This window comes from Scardinius erythrophthalmus, assembly GCF_964197995.2.
Source record: "Scardinius erythrophthalmus genome assembly, chromosome: 16".
Taxonomy (NCBI): domain Eukaryota; kingdom Metazoa; phylum Chordata; class Actinopteri; order Cypriniformes; family Leuciscidae; genus Scardinius; species Scardinius erythrophthalmus.
The window spans coordinates 1,181,468-1,200,872 of NC_138236.1; the positions used below are offsets into that span (position 1 = coordinate 1,181,468).

General features: G+C 38.5%; 1 protein-coding gene across 1 annotated transcript in view; it reads right to left on the minus strand.

Annotated features, from left to right (window-relative positions):
* The window catches only part of csmd3a (CUB and Sushi multiple domains 3a), a gene marked incomplete at both ends in the record, with an annotated part of 339,298 nt that overhangs the window by 141,897 nt on the left and 177,996 nt on the right, over positions 1–19,405 (minus strand). The window contains 4 exons of the mRNA XM_081389133.1: positions 5,838–6,041; positions 6,709–6,804; positions 8,864–8,977; positions 17,302–17,418. Of these exons, the coding sequence (XP_081245259.1) occupies positions 5,838–6,041; positions 6,709–6,804; positions 8,864–8,977; positions 17,302–17,418 (531 nt within the window). The remainder of the gene's footprint in view (positions 1–5,837; positions 6,042–6,708; positions 6,805–8,863; positions 8,978–17,301; positions 17,419–19,405) is intronic.

The following is a 19,405-nucleotide window of genomic DNA, read 5'->3' on the forward strand; positions in this document are numbered from 1 at the left end:
ACACAAGTTGCTGTAAGTTGGTCACGGCTGGTATTATAAGGGTGTCGTTTGGTTCGCTATTAATCCGCCTCATTAACCACGAGGCTGGACGTTTACGGTGTGTCTAGATTTCACTGGATCTTTTTTGTCCATGTGGTTTCGGAGTTTGGACTAATGCACAACGTTTATTCACTACTAGCTGCAATATTAAGTTAATATTAAATTAAAAGAGCAGAGTAATAATGTCACCCTAATTTACAGTATTGGTTTATTTGCAGAATGAATTGCTTTTTTTGGTAATGTATTATATTGATCCAATTGATTGCATTTAATTTATTTTTTATTTTAAGAGTAAATAAATGAGTAAATACAAAAAATTATTTGAAAAAGCAAACTAATCCCTAATTTACATAAATGCACTGATTGAAGAATCAATTAGTATTATTAGTAAAGTAGTATAATTAGAGAATTAATTAGTATTCCTGTTAATATAATATATTGATACAGTTTATTGATTTTTTTATTTTTTTTTATTTTAGATGAGTAAATATAAAATAAATTAAAATGGTAAATTAATGCTGTCGCCCTAATTTAGAAGAATGCTTTATTTGGAAACTTAATTAGCATTTAAAATATAATATAATATAATATAATATAATATAATATAATATAATATAATATAATATAATATAATATAATATAATATAATATAATATAATATAATATAATATAATATAATATAATATAATATAATATAATATAATATAATATAATATAAAATGAGTAGACACTAAATAAATTCAAATTAGACTAATTTAAAATACTGCTCTGATTGAAGAATTAATTTGTATTATTGGTAATATAATATATTAATAAAATATATTAAAAATTAGATTTATTTTTATTTTAGATATGTAAATATTAAATAAATTAAAAGTGCAAATTATTGCTGTCACTCTAATTTAGTTTAATGCTTTCATTTCCAACTTAATTAGCATTCATTATAATACAATATAATTTATTTTAGACGAGTAAATACATTTTTTTAAATAAAAAAATGGCAAATTATTGCTGACATCCTAATTTATAACTTATTTATTCTCTCTAATTGCAGAATTAATTTATATTAGTAATATATAATATATGATATTACAATTTATTATTTTTTATTTTAGATGAGTAAACACTAAATATTATATTAAAATGGCAAATAAAGTGTGTGTGTGTGTGTGTGTGTGTGTGTGTGTGTGTGTGTGTGTGTGTGTGTGTGTGTGTGTGTGTGTGTGTGTGTGTGTGTGTGTGAGATTGACAGCTGTCAGCAGATGTGTGTTAAAATAGACCTGTGCATTATTATCCCTAACATGAGGTGAGACATGAATCCCTCGGGATGGAGGCGGACTGGGATCCGACATGTCTGAAATTGAACTCATGCAGTTTAGAAACTCTAGGCCACGACTTTATGCTGACACAATGTGGCTTTACGTTATTTTAGGAATTATTTTAGATAAGACAAAGGTGAATAAAGGTTAATAAACACATGATCCTGCATCACCTGTGCAGAAAAGCAGCTCTTCACACACACTGTAAACTGAATATAAAACTCCTGTTGATTCACTGAGGCTCTTCCCTTCGGCAGAGATAATCGATGATGACCGCTGTTCCTGTCAGAGGTTCAGTGTTAGATTTACAGCTCACAGCGTCAGCGCACGAGAAGACCTGCTCCTTTCCAGCTCTTATTTCCAGAGGGAGTTTACAAATGCAAAACTTGAGGCTTTTAATCAGTGGCGCTTGTTATTACTAACAATCACGAAGGTGAATAGTACTTTCAGAAACTTTCAGTCGGGTTTTAAGCCTCACCGCAGCATTGAACGCACTCTTTTAAAAGTCTGAAATGACATTTTATTGGAAACTGACTAGATTTGGTCCTTAAAGGTGCTTTATAAATAAATTAAAGACAAGAAATCACGGAAAATACGAAATAAAGTGGCAAATTAATGCTGTCACCCTAATTTAGAAGAATGCTTTATTTGACAACTTAATTAGCATTTTTTATAATATAATATAATATAATATAATATAATATAATATAATATAATATAATATAATATAATATAATATAATATAATATAATATTTTTATTTTAGATGAGTAAATACTAAAATTAAAATGACACTAATTTAAATGAATGCTCTAATTGCATACTTAATTGTTATTATTAGTAATGTAATAGCAGAATTAATTACTATTATTGGTAATAATATATTGATCAAATTTATTAAATTTTTATTTTTATTTTAGATGAGTAAATAGTAACTAAATTAAAAGTGCAAATTATTGTTATCATGATTAATGCTTTAATTTCTGAACTTATATAAATAATATAATAAAATAAAATAATATTTATTTTATTTTAGATGAGTAAATACTAATTATTATTAATAACAATCACGGAGGTGAATAGTATTTTTGAAAAATTTCATTTTATTGAAAACTGACAAGCTTTGTTGCTTAAAGGTGCTTTATAATTAAATAAAAGACAAGACATCACGCAACAGACCCCGGTGCCGACTTTTGCCATGGCAAGGACCAATCACACTTTCTTTAGAAAATGTACATCAAATTGCTTATTAATATTGCTTAAGAATATGAGTCTGAGCGATACAGGAGCTACACCTAAAACCCCCTGATAACGAAAGTCCTGATGCTAATTTAACATGTGAAGACCTTTTATATAGAAATCTGAAAAGGTAAAGCATGGAAAAGACAACCCAATTATTCCCACAGATAAGAGTGAAGGTGAAAAATGATGATGAAAAGACACACCAGGGGAAAAATAATATGTAACACAAAATCACATCTACTTGTTCTATAGCGTGAGCTCAGAAAGTGGCGGCGCATGGTTTGGTTGGTGAGAGCGTAAGCTTTGCTTCTAGCGCCTGTTGATTCTCTCATAGGGGTGTTTCTATTAAATTGCACAAGGACACAGTGAGAAGGAAAGTATTCTGTCACCTTGCATCAGGAGATTTACCCGAGATTCGCATTTACTTGATATTGCGTTTCATGGGGCCTTTCCTCCACACTGTGTGAACGCTCCTGTATCCATTAGCTCCCAGCACATTTATTTTTAATAAAACCCCCTCGAATCTCCCGGCTCTGTTCCACAACACAGCGAGCGACTCCTCAGGACGAGTGATCTGGAACGCTTTACGAAGACAGAAACTGGTAACACGAACAGTGCTGATCACGTCAAGCCAAGTCACTGTTGATCTCAGTAGAGTTTGGCATTAGCATATTCGCAAACTACACGACAATCTAATTCATTCATAATTTAAGCATTAAAAATTCACAGCATGCATACAAATAATGGGTAAAGTAGTTTATTTATTTTTAATCTATTTATTACAAATATTAATATAATGTAATATAATATTTTTATTTTATAAATATTTTAATATGTAAATATGTATAAAAATTCATCTTAAAAATAATGATACTATTAATTTATAATTTAAGTATAACTTTAGTAATTAGTAAGAACTAAAAATACCTTTCATTGAAATTATATTATATTGTATTAAACTGTATTAAATTAAATTAAATTATAAAATGCAATATATATAATAAAAGCAGTATTGAGCAGTATTGAGCGGTATTGAGCGGTATTGGGCGGTATTGGGCAGTATTGGGCAGTATTGAGCGGTATTGGGCAGTATTGAGCAGTATAGGTCTATGTCACGAAAAAATTGAAGACCGGAAGTACGTCTTTTAGTAGGGATACGGCTCTTCCGGTTAGCTTTTTACAATGGCGGAGTCCGATAGATACTGCTGGACCAAATTTCTCCGCAACCTGCCTGAAGTCACATATGACGATGTGGTTCGGATGGTAAATGAAAACTCTCAAGTGGAAAAGTGTGAAAGCTGAGGTATGGCTGTCTACGTCCTAACGCAGAGCAACCCAGTGCACAACAACAACAGCGGCGGGCCGTTCGCCAGTAAGGTAAACGTTTCTATGGTAACAGCGAATTGGACCAATCAGCAGTATTGAGCGGTATTGGGCAGTATTGGGCAGTATTGGGCGGTATTGGGCGGTATTGAGCGGTATTGGGCGGTATTGGGCGGTATTGGGCAGTATAGGTCTATGTCACGGAAAAATTGAAGACCGGAAGTACGTCTTTTAGTAGGGATACGGCTCTTCCGGTTAGCTTTTTACAATGGCGGAGTCCGATAGATACTGCTGGACCAAATCTCTCCGCAACCTGCCTGAAGTCACATATGACAATGTGGTTCGGATGGTAAATGAAAACTCTCAAGTGGAAAAGTGTGAAAGCTGAGGTATGGCTGTCTACGTCCTAACGCAGAGCAACCCAGTGCACTACAACAACAGCGGTGGGCCGTCCGCCAGTAAGGTAAACGTTTCTATGGTAACAGCGAATTGGACCAATCAACAGTATTGAGCGGTATTGGGCAGTATTGGGCAGTATTGGGCGGTATTGGGCGGTATTGGGCGGTATTGGGCGGTATTGAGCGGTATTGAGCGGTATTGGGCAGTATTGGGCAGTATTGGGCGATATTGAGCGGTATTGGGCGGTATTGAGCGGTATTGGGCAGTATTGAGTGGTATTTGGCGGTATTGAGCGGTATTGGGCGGTATTGGGCAGTATTGGGCAGTATTGGGCGATATTGAGCGGTATTGGGCGGTATTGAGCGGTATTGGGCAGTATTGAGTGGTATTTGGCGGTATTGAGCGGTATTGGGCAGTATTGAGCGGTATTGGGCAGTATTGAGCAGTATTGAGCGGTATTGGGCAGTATTGGGCAGTATTGAGCGGTATTGGGCAGTACTGAGCAGTATTGAGCGGTATTGGGTGATATTGGGTAGTATTGCGCAGTATTGGGTGGTATTGAGCGGTATTGGGCAGTACTGAGCAGTATTGAGCGGTATTGGGTGGTATTGGGCGGTACTGGGCAGTATTGGGCAGTATTGAGCGGTATTGCGCAGTATTGAGCGGTATTGGGGAGTATTGGGCGGTATTGGGCGGTATTGGGCAGTATTGAGCGATATTGGGCAGTATTGAGCGGTATTGGGCAGCATTGAGCGGTATTGGGCAGCATTGAGCGGTATTGGCCAGTATTGAGCGGTATTGGGCGGTATTTGGCAGTATTGAGCGGTATTGGGCAGTATTGGGCAGTATTGGGCAGTATTGGGCGGTATTGGGCAGTATTGGGCAGTATTGGGCGGTATTGGGCGGTATTGAGCAGTATTGGGCAGTATTGGGCGGTATTGAGCGGTATTGGGCAGTATTGGGCAGTATTGGGCGGTATTGGGCGGTATTGAGCAGTATTGGGCAGTATTGGGCAGTATTGAGCGGTATTGGGCAGTACTGAGCAGTATTGAGCGGTATTGGGCAGTATTGGGCAGTATTGAGCGGTATTGGGCAGTATTGGGCAGTATTGGGCGGTATTGACCGGTATTGGGCAGTATTGGGCAGTATTGGGCGGTATTGAGCGGTATTGGGCAGTATTGGGCGGTATTGAGCGGTATTGGGCAGTATTGAGCGGTATTGGGCAGTATTGGGCAGTATTGAGCGGTATTGGGCAGTACTGAGCAGTATTGAGCGGTATTGGGCAGTACTAAGCAGTATTGAGCGGTATTGGGCAGTATTGGGCAGTATTGGGTGGTATTGAGTGGTATTGGGCAGTATTGGGCAGTATTGAGTGGTATTGGGGCGGTATTGAGCAGTATTGAGCGGTATTGAGAGGTATTGAGCGGTATTGGGCAGTATTGGGCAGTATTGAGTGGTATTGGGGCGGTATTAAGCAGTTTTGAGCACACAGACGTGTGGGGGTGTATGTACATACCCACACATGTTGGCACAGTGCCGTTCCACTGGGCCAGAGAGTTGGGCACGGCCTCACACCTGATGGCACTGGCACCGTGGAGAGAGTAGCCTGGGTTACACTCGAACAGCACAAACGTGCCCAATCCAAAGTCATTCCCAATGCGCTTCCCATAGCGAGGCTCGGGCATGGAGCTGCACTGGGAAGCACTGGTCCGTGGAACAGCTGTGGAAATGCAAGAGGAAAAACATTTGATTTTTATAAATACATATCGATACATATTCGATACATATCACGAAACTGAACTCACGATACGATATCATTGCAATACTCCAAGACATATGATAAAAGGTTAACAAAAAATTAACCGTTGATTAAAATGCTAAATTTGGTATTACATTGTGTGTGTGTAAATGAACAGGCTTGGACTTGGTGCTGAAACCCAATGCACAGGACAATAGAGACACCAGAATAACAATATTCATGATTCTGAAGCTGAAAATACAGAGTTATTTTAAAGGAATATGCTTGCACTCTGTCACTGTCTAGATATATTTAAAATAATGTATAGGCCACTTTTTACTGGTAACATAAGACATTTGGCATTATCAGGACCCATTGAATTATTATACATTATATTCAACATTATATATAGTAGTTTAATGTAGTACTGACACTAAACTCTGAAAATTCCTCAGTTCTCACACAGTATTTTTTTTTTTGGTGAACTATACACAATACATATTGTTGCATTTTTGTATTGCGATATATTATGACATGATATATTGTTACACCCATAGTGTATACTGTAAAATAGCATGAGTAGAATGTAAGTATTCTTTTCCAACAGCCTTAATGTAAGGTCACAACAGAGCAGTTGAGAAATACACACCCTGATACACGAAATGAAAACCTTTAGCTGTATTGGGTCCCTCGGTTTTGAACCTGATGGTGATTTCATTGGCAGAGCTCAGCGGCAACGGCTCTCCTATGAAATGAGAAATTTGAGGAGGTGAGGGAAAAGAAAAACAGCTCTGTTATCTGTCTACAACATCAGTATGTGAGCCACATCAACAGAGTTAAAGAAATGATGTGTCTTCAGATAACCAACAAGAGTACGAGTGAAAATGTGTGTTGCATCCTTTTCTATTTTAATACAACATGCTTTGATACAAATTATATTATATACAGTGTCAGCATAGAAATTTGAGCGAAAAGTTGAACTTCAAAAATGTAATTGCATTGCACTTGCACATGTTGCTAGGCAAAAAACTAAATAATCTAATAATTCACAAATAATCTGAGCACTTAAATTCACAGCACACACAAATAATATGTAAAATCGTTTTTTAATTACATTTCTTTATTTTGTTATTATTAATGCATTATTAAAATATAGGAGACCATTGAGACACTTCCTTCCAGACCTGAGAGGCCATCACGTGCTTGTCCGGTCAGACAACACATCGGTGGTCTCCTATATAAATCATCAAGGACATCTGCGTTCACGTCCACTATGCAAACTGGGGGGCCGACTCATAGACTCTGGTCTCTCAACTGAGGTTGTAGAGACCATACTTCACTCCAGAGCTCCGTCCACGAGCAAGCTATACGCCCTGAAGTGGAGAAGGTTTACTTCTTGGTGTGATCTACGACAGTGGGATACAGTTAATTGCCCTGTGGGTTCAACACTAGAGTTCCTTCAAGATTGCTTCTCATCAGGGTTATCTCCTTCCACACTGAAGGTATATGTTGCGGCCACAGCAGTCTCCCACGTCCCCTGTAGGGAGAGACCCTCTGATAACACGTTTGCCTAGGACCTGGCACTAGTTCTAGAAGGTTTATCTGTCGCTCCCTTCGAGCCTCTTGATTCGGTCTCAGAAAAGTTTCTGACCCTCAAAACTGTGTTCCTTCTAGCCATTTCCTCACTAAAAAGAATAGGAGATCTTCAGGCATTATCGGTATCTCCCTCGTGCCTGGAATTTGCATCCGGGATGGTCAAAGCTTTCCTCTATCCTAAGCCGAGATATGTTCCGAAAGTTCCTACTAACGTACCGATGCCTGTCGTTCTGCAGGCATTCTGTCCTCCTCCTTTCAAAGATCAAGACTAGGAAAAATTGAACCTCATATCTGTCCAGTCAGAGCATTAGATGCCTATGTCCACAGAGATGCCCTGTGGAGAAAGTCTGATCAACTGTTAGTCTGCTTTGGGTCACCGAAGAAAGGCCCTCCTGCATCCAAGCAGACTGTCAGCAAGTGGATAGTTGAGGATATCTCTCTTGCTTATGAGGTTTCGGGCCAGCCTTCACCTTTGGCCATTACAGCCCATTCTATTAGGAAAATGGCGGCCTCCAAAGCCTGAATGTCATGAAGTTTGCGACGCTTTTTTTGTGTATGTGTGCAAGTTTTGTCAGGTTTTATGTCTTGGACATGAATGCCCCTGGGTCCAGAGTTCTCAGGTCATAACCACCGCATCTTGTTCCCAAAGCGTCATTGACGCAGCGCGAGTTGGGAACGTCTGTAACCCTAGTTCCCTGAGAAGGGAACGAGATGCTGCGTCACTTTGCCATACGTCCTACATCCCAGTGATTGACTTGCTTCGGCTAAATCGAAGCTAACGCCGGTCAGACCGGATGTGCTTTTATCCTTTCCTGGTCATGACGTTCACTCTCGCCATTGGACTAGTTGACACAAGTGCTTCAGACGCAATCCCGCGGGGCGTTCCCAAAGCGTCATCAACGCAGCGTCTCGTTCCCTTCTCAGGGAACTAGTGTTACAGTCGTAACCTGAGACGATTTTTAAGTCAACTAATATTTTATTTTGTTTCAGCTTTATTTCAATTAACTGAAATGCTTTGAATAGTTGTAGTTTTAGTAAACAATAATAACAGGTATAAGTGTGCAAACACGCTGCAGCCCGACTGTGTGACAGAAGCACGTTAACATCGACACACACAGCAGGAACGAGAACCGACTGCGTAGCTTAATGGCATCTGGTCTCGGCAGACGAGCCGTTAGTTGGTGTCCCGCGGTAAACAAAGCCTTTACCTGAGTGAGAGCCGTAGCTGGAGCTGAGGAGCGCAGACTCGGTCGAGGGCCCGTCGAAGATCTCAACCACATCATTAGAAATCGTCTGGAAGAACAGAAACTGGCCGAAGAGAACTGTAGTGAGAGAGAGAGAGAGAAGAACTGTAGTGAGAGAGAGAGAAGAGAACTGTAGTGAGAGAGAGAAGAGACTGTATTGACACAGAAGAGGAAAAGAGTCTTCAAAACAGGCAATAACTACAAACATTGACTGCTGTGTTGCGGTCGTTGGTGAGTAAGATCTGAGTAGTGTGTTCATATCTCTGAGGGTCTGTACAGCATCTATAGAAATCTTTCATCAGTCGGCGTCACTCCCAGAGGAAGGGTTTTGCTGAGATGCTGTTCCTTCATTGGATGAAAATGCAAGCAAACATGACCTTATTTACTTTAAAAGATATATAGACAAACTGAGAATACAGTATGAATACATGAAAATACAGTAATAGATGAATGTGGATCGATCATATGTTCTTGGAAGATTTTGATAGATCTATCTATCTATCTATCTAGACTCAGAAACAATTGATATATTCCAAACATTTCCCAAACATCTCCTTTATGAAGTGTCTTTCCTCTGGTTGAACCCCTAACAGAAACGGCGTTCTCCCTTAGTGGCTTTCAAAGGACCTCGTGTGAAACAAGCAGTCCTAGAGCTAATAAAACTATGAGTATATGACATCTTCAACATTATAGCTCATATTTCTGTCCCGCCTTATAGCAGTGTTCCCAACACAATCATCACTTATTGAATTCAGTAATAACCAACCCTACTAAAGTCACCGCACAAAAGCCCTAACAAGAGATTCAAACTTCTGCAGGGAAATGCCATAAATTAATCTCGCAACTCCAAATAAAGCTATAAAACCAGTGGAGGAGTCGATACAGGAACTGTAAAGAGAGTAAGTGAACGTGTTTCGCCCGAAGGCCTCAGAACACAGTCTGCCTCCAGGCCATCGGCGAACATTAGACAGATGATAAAACACCAGTGAGGAAAGGTGAGAAAAACACAGCCATATGTTTGTCATTTCCTATGAATAATTCACAATCACTCTTGCTCTTTCTTTCTACTTTCAGGCATTTGAAGGAAATGTATTTCCTGTAATTGGATGAGGTACGGTAGTTGCACATTTGTTTCGTTTGAAAGCAGCAGAAAACAATTTCAGCAACATATGAAGTTCACCTGAGGAGGTGAAGCAAAGATAACGCAATACAGACGCACAACACTGGGACTCTCTGAGATCTGATACTGAAGGTTCATTACTAAACATCATTTTTTAAATCAGTGTTTTTGTCTTGCTTTCCTGTTAAAATAGCTAAAAATTTCATACATGTACAGTAGTGGCCAAAAAGTGACTGTGAAAGATTTTGTAAGCATATTGTGTAGTTGTGCTTGGAGTTGTTTGCTTTATTTGCGATAAAAATGCAATGAATCATGAAACATTTTGCCAATGTAACTTTTGGCCAAAAATTATGAACAGTATGAAAATATGAGGGAGTGTCAGAATATGTGGGGGATGCAATAAATGCTAGAAAATATGGGAAATGCAATACATTCAAGAAAATAGGGAGGGTGTCATAAATGCAAGGAAATATGGGGGACGCAATAAATGTAAGACAATATGGAGAATTTATTAAATGCAAGGAAATATGAGAGATGCAGAAAATATGGGGGATGCAATAAATATCAGAATAAATGGAGGATGCAATAAATGCAAGCCAATATGGATAATATAATAAATGCAAGCCAATATGGATAATTTAATGAATGCAAGAAAATATGGGGGATGCAATAAATGCTAGAAAATATGGATGATATAATAAATTATAATTACATCTAATAATAATATAATTATTTTTAAAATTCATCTTAATTTTATTCACTAATTAATCCTAATTTTGTAAAGTGGCCGTGGTGACAGATCTCTCTGAGATTAAAAACCACACGTTCGCTGAGACTGTTTGTGACACATTCACATGGTGATGGTTTGTCTCATGAATATTAATTTGGTGATCCTCGACACTGAACTTCCTGGAGTGCCCAGGAACTAATTAATATTCATGAGACAAGTCTTAGCTATCGCTTACATTCCCCAATGTTCTCAACCTTTTTACCCTTGTTTTTATAAATATTTCAATACATCTCCAATAAGTATTAACATAGAGATGAGATCAGAAATATCTGCACTTCGAAAGACAATTTTTACAGCATATATTTGGTTCAAAATCCATCTTTTCTTAACTGACTGTTAACCATGAATTAGTTTCACTCACTGGCATTGACTAAGCAAACAGTGTTTTCACTAATCACATCTTCGGTCAGCTCTATTTTAACCACCTCTATTATCAGCAGTCAATAATGAAAACCTCCTGGAATTAATATTTCAGAGGACGAGATGCCAAAGCCCTCGGGTGTGTGGTTTGGCAAGCTTAGCCAATCTTATTATAATACAGGTACAGGATATTAGTCCGCAAATCAATATCATGCATCCATTGCACGATTAATCCTGACAGACACAAAGGATGCTGGGTAATTGGGTCTTCTGTTGTTTTTACACAAGAAGCATGTGGTGTTTGATCTTCACACAATGTCAGATAAGCAACACTGTTCTCCACACACACACGGGTCACACACGACTCTCCCCCGAGGACTGATAAATTAAACACGAGTCATGCAGGAACAATCAGAATGATCCGAACACTAGAATGCTCTGCCTTTTCAACTGGTAATGGTTTATTAAGTCGAGGAAATGGCACTGCGGTTGGCAAGGCAACCAACCCATCTCAACCCGGAAAGCTAATCCAGTAGACGTGTTTCCAGCTGAGGTCAGGATTGTGATGTAGAAGGGTAATGGTGAACGTCTGTTCATGTCCTCATCTGACAGTGCCTTCGGGCTAATACCAGTGAACAAATAAATCAGCCATTGTTTCTTCTCAGACGAATTCTGCTGTCTAACATGATGGACCAACAAACGCAGCTTCTTTTGGAGCTGGCTTGGCTTCAGAAGTGTTTTTCATTTCAAATTGTTCCATGTTTTCCATATTTTGAAAATGAGCCAAACATCTCTGAGATCAATCTGATTTTCTTGCATTTATTCAATTCTCCATATTGTCTTATTGCATCCCTCATTTTTTCTGACACTTCCTATATTTTCTTGCATTTATTACATCATATGTTCTGCATATCCTATATTGTCTTGCATTTATTCAATTCTCCATATTGTCTTGCATTTATTCAATTCTCCATATTGTCTTGCATTTATTCAATTCTCCATATTGTCTTGCATTTATTCAATTCTCCATATTGTCTTTCATTTATTCAATTCTCCATATTTTCTTGCATTTATTACATCATTCATTTTTTCTAGAATTTATTGCATCCCCATATGTTCTGCATCTCCCATATTGTCTTGCATTTATCCAATTATCCATTTTTTCTTGCATTTATCACATCCCCATATTTTCATGCATTTATTAAATTCTCCATTTTATCTTGCCTTTATTGCATCCCCATATTTTCTGGATCTCCCATACTTTCTTCTGCATCTCCCATATTTCTCCCATATTTTCTGCATCCCCATATTGTCTTGCATTTATTGCATCCCTCATATTTTCTGACACTCCCTATATTTTCTTGCATTTATTACAGCATTCATATTTTCTAGCATTTATTGCATCCCCATATGTTCTGCATCTCCCATATTTTCTTGCATTTATTCAATTCTCCATATTATCTTGCATTTATCACATCTCCGATATTTTCATGCATTTATTAAATTCTCCATATTATTTTGCCTTTATTGCATCCCAATATGTTCTGCATCCCCCATATTTTCTTGCATTTATTAAATTCTCCATATTGTCTTGCCTTTACTACATCCCTCATATTTTCTGACACTCTCATGATAACCGTGTCCTCATCACGTTCTCCTGTTCCTGTCAAACTAAGGTCCACACAGCTTCTGCTCCTTCAACAACAGAGCCGGCGGGTGATCAGAGAATAACTAGACCTTAATGCCGACAGAATGATGGGAAGAAAGGAATCGGCCCGGAGCCGGCTCCGCGGGAGACCCGATGCTACACCTCAATGCTAACGCACACACAACTTCAAACACTAGTAGACAACATGAATATAAACCCCCGGCGCTCTGACACCAACTCCGTGTCAATTATTCAAGGCGGTGCAACAGACAGTAACAACAACACCGACGACAAACATTAGCGCTAGCAAAGCGCTGGTATTGGTACAGTTAAAACTCTGTGACTCATCTCTCAGGAGTACGATTCTTCCCAGCGTGTTTCTCGCTAGGCTAGGCCGCAGGCAATGTTCACACTGGCTTTCCAGCGACAGTCGAGGAAAAGTTTTGAACTTAAACAACTCTGGATCTGCTTAGCATTCTCCTCTGGCCCTGTCTCGACTGCTGGCCCACATCGCTTTACAGAGAACAATGTATGCTCATTTTATCTTGGTCAGTACATGTACATGATCTAAACGTGCTTCTCATACTGTACAACTGTGTTTGAGCTTTCCAAAAAAGCCCAGTCTGCTCTGATTGGTCAACCAGTACATTATAAATTATTATTATTATTTTTTTTAATGTCTTGCATTTACTGCATCCCTCATTTTTTCTGACACTCCCCATACTATCTTGCATTTATTGCTTCCCAATATTTTCCTGCATTTATTACACATTGTCTTGAATTTATTGCATTGCTAATATTTTCTTGCATTTACTGCATCTCCATATTCTCTGATACTCCCTCAACTCTTTGACTTGGGTCTTAAAGAAAGTTCACTCGACTCGTAATAAACACATTGCGTTGTCACTCATGTTTGTACAATACCATCTTTCTGACAAGACTTGAACGCACCAGTTTTGCGTTGAGACTCTGCAGGTCACATGCACAAACAGCAATATTTCACACTTAAGAAAAGGTAAAATGAAAAACGCATAATAGGCGCCTTTGATTATGCGTTCAGAGCTCGCTTCTCCAACACTGGCTTTCATGTTAATTGCATTAGCCTGCGGTTTGTTTTCGGTTTTGGAGATTGCCAAGGTGGAACAAGCCGACGCTCAGAGATGGAAACGGGTGATCGTGCGCGCGTGTGTGTGTGTGTGTGTGTGCGATGGCTTTGTTGAATGCACAGCTACACACGTGGGTGTCTGCAGTCAGTCGTGTGTTTGATGCGACACTGGCCCGCGGGCAAGTCCTCACACTCGTACACACACACACACCCCCGTACCGGAGAGCCACGTGTCCTCGGGCCAGATTCCTGCGCTCACGCTCTCTGGAACGTCTGCCACCAGTTTAAGGGGGTGTGAATTTTCATTGTTGACAGGGAGCAAGTTGGGATTAGCGTGAGCAATGCAACTATACATCCAAGACATTGTGATTGGCATAAAGCGACCCGAGCCCTGCATAAAACACGAAGCTGTCTGCTGCGGTTTACATAGATCTAATCGAGTCTCTAATGCAGTCGCTCTCACGACGCTGCCAAGTTTCTCACACGCTGGAAACACTCGGGACTCGGGAACAACGGGAACAGATTTTCTTCCGTGCCGCTCAGATGCGCAGTGTACGGTTGGTCGACAACTTTCTATAAACACGCGCGCGGGAGTCTAATACGTGCGATTCATGCCTAAGGCGCTCGTTTGGCAGCTGTGAATAATTCAGTTTTCCTTTCAAAAGACAGATGCTGTTTAAAAAATGTCTGGATTTATTATTTGTGACAGAATAATTAAACATTAAAAGCTGGCCAAAGAAACGGAGAACTGCCTTATTATTCCGTTCAAAAGGTCCTGTATAATTGACGAGCTTAAATGAGAAATAAACACTTCTGACAGTTCTTTTCAGAGACAGGATTATCCCTCAGTTTGAGCACCGACGTCGAACTGATCTCCAACAGGATGCATTTTTAACTACATAAAACCTTAATTGAACTTTTGGTCATTTTTTTCCCTTTTAGTCATTAAAGTCGACATGAAAAACATTTTACTTCCATAATTGGACATGATAGTCAATGAAAAAAATAAATGCAAATATGAACTTTATAGATTGACATGCTTCAAAGAGTCTTTGATGAATCGAAAGTTAAAAACACTTTATTTCAAGTCTTTATGTGTAATGAATTATAAAGGTATTCATAATGTGCATTAAAATGCATTCCATCTTTTCATAAATAAACCAAAGTTAACATGCATTATAATATTGTTCCGTTGTTTGTCGTGTGTTTTAATGCATAATGATTTCTAATGATATTATAACTGTGGTTGAAGTTATCCATAAGTGACATTACAAGGCATAATTAATGCATATAGAAAATACTTTTATAATGCATTATATATAAAGGCTTTAAGTAAAGCGTTACCGATATGTTTTGTAACATTACTCATGTCACATTTTGTACCATTTCTTTGAATTCATTTTAAGCAAAGAAAAATAGTTTTAAACATGTAATGGAATGTCATTCGCCAATTATTTGCATAAAATATTTCTACAAAAATACAAAAGAAACTGTCGTTGTCAGAGACTAAAAACACAATGGAGTGAAAGTCACTAAGTCTGACCAAGTTCTGTTTTAAATCTGAGGAAGAAAACTCTAAAAGTCTAAAAGTTGAGATGTTTTTTGAAGAGTTGAGAACTTGAGTCATGTTTGATGTGATATTTTAAGAAGACCTTCAGCGGTCGGTGTTTTCTATTCTTTCTTCTTATAGACAGTTAAATCATCAGAACGCTTTCATAATCAAGTGAGACGCCTCACGGCATCATCCCCAAACTCTTGCCATTCAGTAGAGTTAGGACTTATTAATATGAACTGAAGAAGGTTTGACACTGATAAAAGACATATAAGAAGGGCTTCTCGAATAAATGTTAGGATATGTGTCTTTAAAGCACTTTCACACTTCAGTTTTCTCGGACAGTTCATGGAAGGTTTGAAACTGATATGAAAGTAGTCAATTAAATATCATTACATATAATTTGCCAATTAAAAAACAATGCATTTCTCGGCACATATGCCGACACTGATGATGCAATCGTACAAATAATGTGTGTAACAAACAGTATGGGGGGGAGGGAAGAGCGTTATCTAACCCCGCTGTGGACCAAACAACCAAAAACATTAATTAAATGCAAAGTCAATAGTCAGGTTATTATAAAAATAATAAATGCATGCAATATTTCCAAAATGGGAGTGTCTGAGAACACTAGTAAGCATTTATTGCATACTAGTATTTATTGCATACTCCCATATTTTCTTGCATTTATTAAATTCTCCATATTGTCTTGCATTTATTGCATCCCTCATTTTTTCTGACACTCCCCATTTTCTTGCATTACATCTTTCAAATTTTCTAGCATTTATTGCATTCCTCATTTTCTTGCATTTATTGCATTCCCATATTTTCTGCATCCATATATTTTCTTGCACTTATTAAATTCTCCATATTGTCTTGCATTTGTTGCATCCTCCATTTTTTCTGACACTCTCCCTATTATCTTTCATGAATTGCATCCCCATATCTTCTGCATCACCCATATTTTCTTGCATTTATTGCATCCCCATATTTTCTTGCATTTATTGCATCCCCATATTTTCTTGCATTTATTGCATCCCCATATTTTCTTGCATTTTTCTTGCAGAGAACCCTTGACCATTTTATTGTAGAAATGTTTCAATTCAATGAAATATTAATATATGGTTACAAAGTAATCGTACTGCACTGATATTATCGGATGAGAACAGAACTTGATCTGAATAATAATTGTCTTCTGAAGAGAATCTGAATTAGTCTCATCTTTGATGAAGTTTGCATCATTGATTCTGTTATTTAGCCACAGAAGCTTTTGAGTCACATCTCGTCTCGTTTCATAGGCTGGTCAAAGTACAACGAAGTGACATTTGCGTCAGCCCACGACTGCAGTATAACAGCTCTATAGTCCGAGCCGCTCAGAAGAGTAGAAGTTTCTCCGGTTCACATAAGGTCACTAAAACATTCTCCTTCGTTTGATCCTGTAGCCGCTTGTTACAAGCAAAGCTAAACAAATATAATGTGTATGCATAAAATATGAGGCTCTGAGCTCTACACATGATCTCAGTCACCCCAGAGACTCGAAGCACAAACCCTTTCAGAAGTCGTGATCCTGGCAAACCAGACCGTCTGAGATTCAGATTTGAGAAACTCTTTTAGACTAAAGGATTGCTGGCGTTGTGCATACACACATGCACACTTCATTTGTGACTGCTGTGCCTATTCAATCACAGCAAAAGCAGTTCTCAAAAATCAAAAGAAAGAAAATGAGCCTCATTAAACGGGTTATTTTCAGTACAGTATCTGTACAGTAGCAGCATACAGTCTCCATCATAACCCTGATGGTGATGTGTGTTCATGTGAGGTTCTTACCGAACTCGCCCGGCACCGAGATCTCGTACACGCAGGACTGGCCCCCGGTGTAGTTGCGAGGGTAGTTGGGGGACAGAACAGTGCCCTCGGACCCCGTCGACCGGCTCCCACACGGAGCTGGAGGAAACAATAATATCCAAGACACATCATTACAGACCAGTTTTACATGTCGATCAGCTGTCTCTCTTTATTTCTTGTTTTAATGCATTTTAAATTTAAATAAAATGTTCTTGATTATTTTTGATATGCAAGGCACCATTACTCTAGAATCAATTCCCTCTATTAATGTCCTTAAAAATTATAGTCTGCACTGAAGGAATCATGTTGCTGTTTTCAGTGGTCTTTTGGATGGATGGATGGATGGATGGAGGGATGGATGGATGGATGGAGGGATGGATGGATGGATGGAGGGATGGATGGAGGGATGGATGGATGGATGGAGGGATGGATGGATGGATGGATGGATGGATGGAGGGATGGATGGATGGAGGGAGGGATGGATGGACTGATTAATGGATGGATGGATGGAGGGATGATGGAGGGAGGGAGGGAGGGATGGATGGATGGATGGATGGACTGATTAATGGATGGATGGATGGATGGATGGAAGGATGGATGGAGGGATGGATGGACTGATTAATGGATGGATGGATGGATGGATGGCTGGATGGAGGGCTGGATGGATGGACTGATTAATGGATGGATGGATGGCTGGATGGAGGGCTGGATGGAGGGGTGGATGGATGAACTGATGGATGGATGGAGGGATGGATGGACTGATTAATGGATGGATGGATGGAGGGATGATGGAGGGAGGGAAGGATGGATGATGGATGGATGGATGGATGGATGGATGGATGGATGGATGGATGGATGGATGGATGGATGGACTGACTGATGGATGGATGGAGGGATGGATGGATGGATGGACTGATTAATGGATGGATGGATGGATGGATGGATGGAGGGATGATGGAGGGAGGGAAGGATGGATGGATGGATGGATGGATGGACCGAATGAGAGATGGATGGATGGATGGATGGATGGATGGATGGATGGATGGATGGATGGATGGATGGATGGACCGAATGAGAGATGGATGGATGGATGGATGGATGGATGGATGGACCGAATGAGAGATGGATGGATGGATGGATGGATGGATGGATGGACTGACTGATGGATCATTTATACTTAAAAACACAAAAAATCAGAAGCAGAAACACAAATATCAAAAATAATTTGAAATTAAGATGAAATAATAAAATATAAATTTTAGACAAAATAATAATACAAAATAATACAATAATAAAAAAAAATCACTGATGTGATGCATTGTTTCCTGTAATTGTTATTTCTGTATAAATAGGATTTTGGCACATTAAAATTGAAAGTGGTTTAAATGTACATTTATGATTTATTTATTTACAGTGCCATCTTTGTAGAAAAATTGCATGATGACATTTGTTCATGACGCGTTTATGGTTTTATGCTGATAAAACCAGTTACATTACAGCTGAATAATATTAGCAAGTTATGAACCCTTATAAAAGTTCTTGCAATAAACACATTTTTTATAAAACTGCCTTGTAATGTTAGAGTTAAAGCAAAATATACTGACACTTCATTTAAAAGCATGTACATGTAGCACAAACAACCGCTCCTGTTATTCTGCCTTGGGGCCAAAACTAAATATTCCCCCTTGTGCAGAAAAACGTGTAATAAGCCACAGATAGGAGACTACATCTCATTTTCTAAACAGATTTGTCAAAAACACCAAGTACATAAAATAAAGTAAAACTTTGACTTTGTGGAAAGTGGAGAAATGAGTGCAGCTTAACCTGAACTTAAAGCATGTCGAACAATGGCAACATTCGGTAGGGTGTAAATCTATATAACATGGGTGATATTTATATATTTTATATTTTATTTTATTAATTAGATCTAAAAAATATTATATAATTAATGTATCTAATTAAATATTAGATATATTAACAGCATTAGCAGTGCTCAGACATTCATCAACCAGAATTATAGGCATGATAATAATACTTTTCAATCTTAAACTTTAAAAGACCGTCTTTATAAGATCCAGTCAGAGTT